The sequence below is a fragment of the Diceros bicornis genome, chromosome X (genome assembly GCF_020826845.1).
Source record: "Diceros bicornis minor isolate mBicDic1 chromosome X, mDicBic1.mat.cur, whole genome shotgun sequence".
Classification (NCBI taxonomy): Eukaryota; Metazoa; Chordata; class Mammalia; order Perissodactyla; family Rhinocerotidae; genus Diceros; species Diceros bicornis.
The window spans coordinates 20,291,503-20,302,340 of NC_080781.1; the positions used below are offsets into that span (position 1 = coordinate 20,291,503).

General features: G+C 36.0%; 1 protein-coding gene across 3 annotated transcripts in view; it reads left to right on the plus strand.

The window, feature by feature from the left end:
- The window catches only part of ZFX (zinc finger protein X-linked), a 49,167-nt gene extending 38,859 nt beyond the window's left edge, over positions 1-10,308 (plus strand). For all 3 annotated transcript variants that reach the window (XM_058535585.1, XM_058535586.1, XM_058535587.1), the window contains exons 4-8: positions 3,903-4,052; positions 4,274-4,417; positions 4,783-4,935; positions 5,465-5,605; positions 6,437-10,308. In XM_058535585.1, the coding sequence (XP_058391568.1) occupies positions 3,903-4,052; positions 4,274-4,417; positions 4,783-4,935; positions 5,465-5,605; positions 6,437-7,620 (1,772 nt within the window). In that variant the 3' untranslated portion in view covers positions 7,621-10,308. The remainder of the gene's footprint in view (positions 1-3,902; positions 4,053-4,273; positions 4,418-4,782; positions 4,936-5,464; positions 5,606-6,436) is intronic.
- Positions 10,309-10,838: the final 530 nt, after the last annotated feature.

Sequence of the window (10,838 nt, forward strand, 5' to 3'; positions counted from 1 at the left end):
ATTTAAGCTAAGTTTGTGGGTCCGCCAAGCTAGTATGATGAAATGAAAAGGGGTAGGGCAAGGGATTGGAGAGCAAGGGAATGGGATCGACTCTGGAGTTCAAGTTGTTTTTTTGTTGAGTTCAAGTATATTCTAATGTAATAATTTTTGTTTAAAAATAGCATGTTATAATATCCAATTTTCATTTAAAAAATCTCTGTTCATACTTTCTTCCATCATTTTATTTATAAATATGCATAGAGAAATGTCTGAATGTTCTATATTCAGAGAAATATCTGTATATTCTGAGAAATGTCTGTAAATGTCTAAATATTCTGAGAAGTGTCTAAATTCTATTGATAGTTCGACGTGGTGGGATTTTGAGCACATTTTATTTTCTTTATACTTTTAAAATACTTAAATCTGTATAATTTCTACAACAAGTAAAATATATATATATATATTTAAAGCAAAGTTGAAGAAGCATAAAAGTATGGAAATAAAAACATTGTTTAAGTTCAGGGCACATGGGATAGTGTGGGAGCTGCTGAGGGAGACAAGACTGAAGGCAGAAGGCAGTTTGGTCAGAGGTTGGTTGCTATACTGTGCAATTTGTATTTTACTTTGTAGGAAATGGGGCACCATTCTGTGCTAGAGAGTAAGGTGACTGGATATTTGTTTTAGGAAGGCTGACTGAGGGCGGTGTCTAGGGGTGTTTGGTGGGAAACCTGGGGAGAGAGAGATCAAATGGTAAAGATGTCTCTTTTTATGATGTTAATTTAGACAAATTGAATTACACTGCAATCCAATACCATGTATTTTCCTATCTTGGCAAAAATTATAATGAATTTGTTTAGAAACTTAAAGACGTGAGAATAACAAAACAATGTTACTTATTTCATAAGGTTGTTGTGAGGAGTAAATGGCACATTTTAAGGGCTTAGCATCATGCTTGGCACGTGGTATGTGGTCAGTAAATGTTGGTTGTTATCATTATCTATCACGACTACCATCATTCCTTATTATATAGATTCTCCATGAAATGTTCTCCATATCAGCTTAGTTTTGCTGATTTTTAATTAGATCAACATTCCTTTAACAGACAGTTGAAGTGGTGCCTCCCCTCCCTGCCCCCGGTAATTTTTCTTTTCCAGAAACTACTGGGCTTTCCGAAATCTTAATGAACTATATTTTTCGACACCGTAGTATCTATTAGCATTGCAAATAACCATCCCCTGATTTTCAGTCTTCAGGGGATTTTACTGAAGCTCCCTTGAAGCAGGATCAAGTACGCCTATATTTTGCTATTACTAATGAGATCGTTGATAAGTCAAATTTTCCTTCAGTTTTGAAGTTTAAAATGCTGGATGAGATGTAAAGATTATTATTATATATGGCCTGAGGAAACTGTGATGCCAATTTTATCTTAAAAAACCCAATAAACTGGGAAGGAGATTTACTAACATAATGATGGGATCTCTGGTTGGTGGAACTATTAGTGATGTTTTTTTTTAATACTAAATTTTATACAGTGAACATACATTTCTTAAAAAATCAGAAGATAAAAATAAAGGCCTGGGTTCTAAAGACAGGCACCTCCTCACTCTCTCTCTCCCGCCCCTCACTAGTTCATTGACTTTGGGCAAGCCACATACCATCTCAGAGCCTTTCTTTCTTTATCTGTAAAAAGTGAGAATCAAATGAAATAAAAGTACATAGCAATGGTAAGGAAATTGCAAAATACCATGGAAATGGTAGTTATTATTAGAAGTAGTCTTGATTTCCAGAAATTATGCTCTTCTATTTTGGAGATGCCTTATTCTAAAGCTCAAGTTCTTCATTACTACATCAGAAAAAGACACTTATGCAGAAATCATACATATGATGACTCAGTTTTATTGAAGCCTTCTTTGTTTTTAGAAATTCATTTTTAATGGTAGCTTTAAAATCACAGTGAAATTTTAAGTACTTAACGGGACCATCAAACCATCAAAGTGTTTTTTTTTTTTTTTTAAACAAATCACTTCTGTAATATTTCATATTCGGACTAATTTCATAGGTTGAGTTAGTGGGGCACATTCTCAAGGTGAAAATCTGAAGGTGAATTCTACTTTTGTCTAACAGTGGAATAGCTTTGCTCGGCTCAGGTAAGCCTGTATATTTGAAATGTGTTTCCCCACACATTTATGAAAGCAAATAGAAAGCTCTTTTACTCCAAGTGACAGGTAAATATATGACATTTTGCAGGCTCCAAAATGATTAGATTGTCTAGTCATCAAAGGTTTTATCTTATGAGTACTGACATACTAATGTATGCAAAAACAGCTACCCTGATCTTGTTCTTTGTAAACACAAGGACATTTGATTTTCCAGTACCTGATTGAATCAGTTTTGACAAACCTTGCCAAAAGAGGCCAGGCTTCATCAACAATATCAAACTGTTCAGAGATGAGTTCTCTGAAGATGTAACAGATTTATTCAGGACTCTCCTGCTAGTTTGGTGAGATCTTCATCCTTCTAATACTACCTCGGTTTGAAATTCCAAAGCCATCTTAAAGAAAATAAGATTGGCTCAGTCAGCTGGGTATGTCATAAAAATATTTAGTTTTGAAAAAGTATAAGTATACATCAGGCCAGAAATAAGGATATAATGCTGATTCTTTCCCCCTACAAACCATTTTTATAAAGCATAGTCAAGATACTTGAATTTGGGTAGTTATGTTCAGAGTTCAGGAAACCTCTTTTTTTTTTTTTTTAAGTTGCAGAGAGTTTAACCAGCTAGTCTCTTTGAACTTTCATCATTGTTAAGCTTGTCCTGTTTCAGCTGATTTTTTTTTTTAGCTTCTCAAGCTCTTAACCCAGTCTGCCATTCTCTCACTGGTAACCAAAGCCCTTGCCTCCTATTTCATATCCGTGGTTGGGGCCACCATGAACCCCTCCAACTCTCTGCATTACAACCTTCCCCCATTCCCTAAACACGACGTAGCTATATTCTCATCCATGGTTACCTCCTCAAGTCTCAGAAGGATAGTGTATTTCTCCTCCTATTTAAGGAAAATTCTTTCATCTTTGCACCTAGTTTCAGCTTCTCCCTTTTCCTCTGACATCTTGATCCAGAAATTTCACCATGTTCTCTGGCTTCAGCCTTTCACTTTCTATTGTATATTCTCTCACAGACTGAGCTTGTGTGAGTATTTTTATCAATTAAAGAGAAAAGTCCTTGACCCTGCAACTCATTCTAGTTGCTGCCCCTTTGTTCTCCATCTTAAAATTAGACTTCTTGAAGAAATGCACACCTTCCATTAAATCCTCAATGCACCTTAATCTGACATCATACAGCCTTCACTACACTGCTTTTCCCTGGGAACATCAGTGACTTCCGGGTTACTACAGTCAGTGCAGACGTTCCTCCTGGACTCGTGTGCATGCTGCATTATTGCCAGCATGGTATAGCAAAAATGATGATCTGACCTTGTCACTGCTCTGCTTGAAAGTCTCCCAGCACCTACAACAGAGGTTCTCAAAACTCTGATCAGGATCCTTGGGGCAAGGTACCTCTAAATCTGTATTGTCAGGCTCCAACCCTGCAGATTCTGATTCTGTAGAACCTGCTGGGTTGGGTCCTGTGTTTTTAGGTTCCCTAAGAGATTTTGACACCTGATCAGATTGAGAAACCTCCAGCCTATCAGGATCAAGTCTGAGCCCCTCTGCCTCGTTGCACAAGGCCCTCCGTGACCTAGCTTTCGCCTAGCAGTCAGCCATATTTCCCACCATACCATGTGTGTCTACTTGTCTAGGTAACATCATCCAGTTTTATGTCAATCAAGTTAGAGATTATATTTGTCAAAAGGACTTTTGAAAACGGTAACATTTTATTTAAGTATCGGCTATTATTATTTGTAATATGTTTCCTGCCATTTTAGTGGATGATGCTGGTAAAATAGAACACGACGGTTCCTCTGGAATGACCATGGATGCAGAGTCAGAAATCGATCCTTGTAAAGTAGATGGCACTTGCCCTGAAGTCATCAAGGTGTACATTTTTAAAGCTGACCCTGGAGAGGATGACTTAGGTAAGAGGAAACCTTCAGCATTGTTATACATCCTGATCCAAGCACTTCAACCTGATTACTTTTGGGTGGTTTAGATTGACAACATTTGAAATCTTTTCTGAAGATAACTTTTAAGCAAAGATTCCAATGTAGCAATGGAAAAGTATGTAAGATGTAGTAAGTGAAACAGGTGGAAATGAAATTTTTACATAAATTCTTGGAGCTATCTTCTTCTCTGATAGGTGGCACCGTAGACATTGTGGAGAGTGAGCCTGAGAATGATCATGGAGTTGAACTACTTGATCAGAACAGCAGTATTCGTGTGCCAAGGGAAAAGATGGTTTATATGACTGTCAACGACTCTCAGCAAGAAGATGAAGATTTAAGTAAGTAGGTGGCCTTTTTGTGGGAGAAAATTTGTGTTCGTGTAGCTTTTTTTTTTTTTTTTAATATGGCCAATATGTAAAGGAAACAAGTAGCTTTATTGTAGAGATTATCGTGCCATATAACAAGGGAAACATCAGTGACTCATTATGTTTGCTTAGAATGTTGCTTTAAAAACAAATTATGGTGAAAGCCAAGAAATGATTCAGTCAACAAATATTTATTGAATGCTTACTACATGAAAGCTATGTTCTAGGCATATAACATTTGAGCCTTCTTTCTACTTGTTAACTGAATTCAAATGAAAGTATCTTTTCTGTGATCTCTGTAAACCTAGTCACAACAATTTATATAATCTTCTACTTAGATGTTGCTGAGATTGCTGATGAAGTTTATATGGAAGTGATTGTAGGAGAGGAGGATGCTGCAGCAGCAGCGGCAGCAGCCGCCGTGCATGAACAGCAAATCGATGACAGTGAAATCAAAACCTTCATGCCAATAGCATGGGCAGCAGCTTACGGTAAGTCACATAGCGACTCTTAGGATTGAGATGGTTCTTAAACATGAATTCATGATTGAAAAACAGTTTCTGTGGTCTTAGGTTTGAGAATTCTGAAATACCACTACCCTGTAAGGGTTACTTGATTTGAACAAAGTAGAGGAAGATTATAAAGGCTACTTTTTGTCTTTATTTTTAACAGGAATTTCCTTCATGTGTATATTACTTAGAAGGAAGTACTGCAAGAAGTACACAGGCTTTCAAGCTGAAACTTTTCATCTTGATTATGTCTGGCCAATGACTTTACAATTTTGGGAGACAGCAAGGGAGTCCATGGGGCAAAATGCTGACATGTTTTTTAGATTTGGAAGCTAGGCATTTCCTACGGTCTTGCTATAATAAATGTCATAAAACCCATTACCTAGAATGGGGAATTTCTGTCATTCATGAGTATCATGGCTTACTTTTCATTGTTATAGTTAGTAAACAATCCCTAATTCTTTATAATTTATAATACTGTATAATTTTGTTTTTTAATACACATTGTTAGGTAATAATTCTGATGGAATTGAAAACCGGAATGGCACTGCAAGTGCCCTCTTGCACATAGATGAGTCTGCTGGGCTCGGCAGGCTGGCTAAACAAAAACCAAAGAAAAGGAGAAGACCTGATTCCAGGCAGTACCAAACAGGTGAGGGCGCACGAGTCCACAGCGCAGCGTGCTTTGCGAGCTCTCAGATGAAACTCTAGTATGTATCCGCAGAGGTGTTGTGATGACATTTTAGCTGCTAGACCACGTGTAACTTTCGTGTATTGAATTTGAAAATATAATTTTAAGAATTCAGTGATATTCATGAATGATTTCCTTGGATAAAAAGTAACAGGAAATGAATCAAACATGGATGAAAAAATTCAAAATTTAGGTTATTTTACGTGGAAATGAAAAGAAATCCCTCAAATATGTTGCAGTGTTAACTTTTTAAAACTAAATTAATATATTTAAGAATCTGATTATGTCAGCATAAAGCAGGCATAATTTACAGAGCAGCAGGACAAGTACTTCAGTTCATGTGACATATTCCTGTCTATTCTTGTATGCCGATTTATATATTAAAATTTAAGCTTTACTATAAGTTGACATAAATTATGTTTTTTAGAATAACCAAAGCAGAAATTGTGATTACAAAACTTTATTTTTATGAATAATTTCCCACCGATTTCTAAATTGATATAGCTTCAATTACTAGTTGATAGAAGTTACATATTTATTCATTTATTTTTTTAAACTGGAGGGAGTGAGATTGGTACAGTCATACTGAATGAAGTTTCCAGACCAGGCTCTCTTTATGATGAGGTTGCTCTCTCTCTTATGTTGAAAAATGGTAAAAAGAATATTAAGTAGCAAATAGCCTAACTTAGGAGTACTTGTCCAATAATGTTCAGAACACACACTTTAAATGCTTGAAGAAACCAAAACAGAACTTGATTTGATCACTCATGCTCCTTTCCTTTCCTTTCTTAGCAATAATTATTGGCCCTGATGGACATCCCTTGACTGTCTATCCTTGCATGATTTGTGGGAAAAAGTTTAAATCGAGAGGTTTTTTGAAAAGGCACATGAAAAACCATCCTGAACACCTTACCAAGAAGAAGTACCGGTGTACTGACTGTGATTACACTACCAACAAGAAGATAAGTTTACACAACCACCTGGAGAGCCACAAGCTGACCAGCAAGGCAGAGAAGGCCATTGAGTGTGATGAGTGTGGGAAGCATTTCTCTCATGCTGGGGCTTTGTTTACTCACAAAATGGTGCATAAGGAAAAAGGAGCCAACAAAATGCACAAGTGTAAATTCTGTGAATATGAGACAGCTGAACAAGGGTTGTTGAATCGCCACCTTTTGGCGGTCCACAGCAAGAACTTTCCTCATATTTGCGTGGAGTGCGGTAAAGGTTTTCGGCACCCGTCAGAGCTCAAAAAGCACATGCGAATCCATACTGGGGAGAAGCCGTACCAATGCCAGTACTGCGAATATAGGTCTGCAGACTCTTCTAACTTGAAAACGCATGTAAAAACTAAGCATAGTAAAGAGATGCCATTCAAGTGTGACATCTGTCTTCTGACTTTCTCAGATACCAAAGAGGTGCAGCAACATGCTCTTATCCACCAAGAAAGCAAAACACACCAGTGTTTGCATTGCGACCACAAGAGTTCGAACTCAAGCGATTTGAAACGACACATAATTTCAGTTCACACAAAGGACTACCCCCATAAGTGTGACATGTGTGATAAAGGCTTTCATAGGCCTTCAGAACTCAAGAAACACGTGGCTGCCCACAAGGGTAAAAAAATGCACCAGTGTAGACATTGTGACTTTAAGATTGCAGATCCATTTGTTCTAAGTCGCCATATTCTCTCAGTTCACACAAAAGATCTTCCATTTAGGTGTAAGAGATGTAGAAAGGGATTTAGGCAACAGAATGAGCTTAAAAAGCATATGAAGACACACAGTGGCCGGAAAGTGTATCAGTGTGAGTACTGTGAGTATAGCACTACAGATGCCTCAGGCTTTAAACGGCACGTCATTTCCATTCATACGAAAGACTATCCTCACCGTTGTGAGTACTGCAAGAAAGGGTTCCGAAGACCTTCAGAAAAGAACCAGCACATAATGCGACATCATAAAGAAGTTGGCCTGCCCTAACAGTACTTCTGCAGACGTTTGTAGAGATGTTGGCCTTGAAGCAGAAAATTCATTTTAAAGCCAATCAGTCTCGTTCACATACAATACTGTATATTGATTTATGCTGTGTACAAATAGAATTATTGCTTCTAGTTGACTTTTTTTTTTTACATTTTGTTCAATAGTGTGTTCTGAATTCTATTCAGTTTGTTTAATAAATGGGGAAAAGCAGCAACAAGCGAGTTGCTTTTAATAAAGTAATCCCTGATTCTATACTGAATTTTTCTATCTTAGAAGTTTTATATTTATTTAAATATTTACCTTGCTTACCTTGATGGTACTCTTGTAAGACCATTTAACTTAAAGTTAAGGTAACTTTAGATTGGTAACTCTGAAAGTATTCATGTTGACTCATTTTTTTTTTCCCATAAATTTCTCACAATAAAATTGTCAGAGACATCTACTAACATAAATGGGAGATTTTACGGTCAGATCTAATTATTCTAACACGAAAGTCATTTACTTGTCTTGCTTATATTTTCAGACCACATGACAATGACAGTTTCCATTTGAGCTTTTGCACCCCTGGCATCACTGAGTCAAGAGCAGTGGCTGGGTTCGTGTTTACTTTTCATTTTGTTTAGCAGACAAAATACACTTTTTTGGGGGCTTTCTTTGGAGTATTTACATCTTTTGTCAGCATAGCAAACTTTTAGAAAACTTTATTGAAAAATTTTGCTTGATCCTCTTGTATTTTGATTATTCTGTCTGTGCTGCCTTGTCTTGGAATGGTTGTGTGCTACAAATGAGACTTATTGAGGACTGCATTTTGAAATCTCCTAGAGGTTATTCGTGGCGTAGGATCTTTTGCAACTTTATATATGTAAATGTACCCTGAATTATATATATGCACATATATATAACATGTATCTGTGTGTATTGCTTACTTACATATTTATACACACAACCCCAAGTAGTAGTTGTTTAAAATCTATAATGAAAAGTATTAAATTTACAATAACACGAAAGATGCAGGGATGCATGAGAGAGCATTTTGTAAATCATGCTCTTCAGAGAGACTACTCAGGTGAAGAATTAGAAGGAAAATAAGGACACTAGTATTTTTAAAGAATAAAGGTATTTTCTTTTAAATATCTTTGGTAATTGAAAAATAGAAGTTAAGATGTTTCTAGATAGAATGTTTTCATACAACTTCAGCTCCATGCCTTTATATTTTTCTGAAAAGCTAATGAGTATCCAGACATAACTCCCTCAGTTCTCTCTGAGAAGCCCATGAGGGAATTCTTTGTCACCAAGTGAGGGGGACTAAGGAAGCGATGGCTTCATGTACCAGAGAATGTGTGCTGATTATGACACACTTGGCAAGTTCAGCCTGCTCTGCTATTTCTTAGTTACAGTTAGCAAACTTTAAAAAACACTCAAGTTGGCTTTGATTAGAAGATAAAGGTGTGTTTTAAGTGCATGAGGAAAATCTGAGGCCTTATTTGGAATATCAAGTCTTTCACAGTTTTGTTTTTCTTTGAGAGTTGACATTTTTTAACAAATAGTTCTGAATCAGGGTCATAAATTCATAAAATGAACTCTTGTTAAGTAGAATTTGTTTATGTTAAGATGAATCTTGGAGAATAGAAAACAGTTTTGGGGTCCCTTAAATTGGCTGTTGGCACATGAGTATCTGGCACGTCGTGGGAGATTTGGGAGTTTTCTTCCCACTTGTTAGCTGCCTTACCACTTCATTATGGAACTCTTATCTTCATACAGTTAGGTTTTTACCTTTCATTCTTTTTGCCATCAATACTTATATTCAAAAGTAGGGTTAGAGATCTAAATATTTGGTGTTTGGCAAGCCTCTAAAGTGCTAGATTGATTTAGTCCAGTTCTAAATCAAGTGCTTTAGGCTGGTATGGGCTCCAGCCTGAATGCCAGTCAAAGCCAAGACATAGACTTATCCCAGTGGGAACATGCCCCCATAACATGCCCTTTTTTTTAAAGTAACTTACAATTATGTGATTCATTGCCCTGCAGTGCTATTCTTGAAAGCTCTGTCTGTTTTTTTGTGAGAACCTTTAAAAATCTCCCTTTTTATTTTTCCTAGAAATAATGTAAAACACTTAAATGAAAGTGGAAATTTATTAATTTTAAAACGTCTTGTAAAGTTAATACAGAAAATATGAATGGTCATTTATATTTTTTTAAATAAACTGAAAGATAAAGAACACAACACTTTACACACTTTATATTTCTCTTACATAGTCTGGAATCATACACAGTTCTTTTCTTTTTAAAGCACAATATTGAAACCTTTAAAAGGTATTTAAGGGTTTGGTCAAGTGAATATGATAAAATGTATTTGTCTGTATAAAGAGAAAATGAAATTGTAGTCACTGTTATGTACTGACATTAGTTACAACCTAGTTTTAATTCTTAAAACAATTTTGATTAGCAAAGCTAAAAAAAATGGATGTTTCAGTTAAATGTTTTAAAGAGGTACAGATTTTTACAAGGACATAATATAAGTTATTGTTCTGTAGAAATATCCTATTAAATATTGTATGTCCCTCCCTCTGTACACTTTGTAAAAAAAGTAAAATACATAAAAAGAAAATCATATAGGGATGTGTGACATTATTGTAATTGTGTACTTGAGAATAATGTGCAAAAATAAAAATCAGAATATTTTCCTGTTAATGAATGTTTAGTCTATTTGATACCAGTACTAAGTTAATGCTTTTTCTTAAGAAAAAAATGTACAGTTTTTGTAAACCTAATAAACATCAAAAGCAGTGTATTATTTTATTTCCCCATTTCTTAATTCCTTTTATGCAGCAATGGAATGCAAAATGCTTGATTGCTTTGAATTTTGTGACTTGGATGCAAATACTGATAATATTTCAGCCCTGCGAATTTGCAAGTAATATTTCAGAGAAGTTAAGAGGTGATTGGTGAGTCCTTTGATGAGCATGTCCTTGAAATTTATTTTTTCTTTTATCTTCATAAAAGATTTGTTTTATTAGCATCTCCAATTCCCCTGAGATAAATTTCCAATGCATAAAGTGGTTTTTGAGAGCACTTAAAGTTCATATCAGTATCAATCCGCAGCACGTTTAATCAGTGGGGGTTGTCCCCACCTTCACAGCAGAAGCCCTGCCCTGGAGTTACCCCTTTGTATCCAGTTTGAAGGGCTTGAGCAGATGCTAACGTACTAGAGATGGTCATTG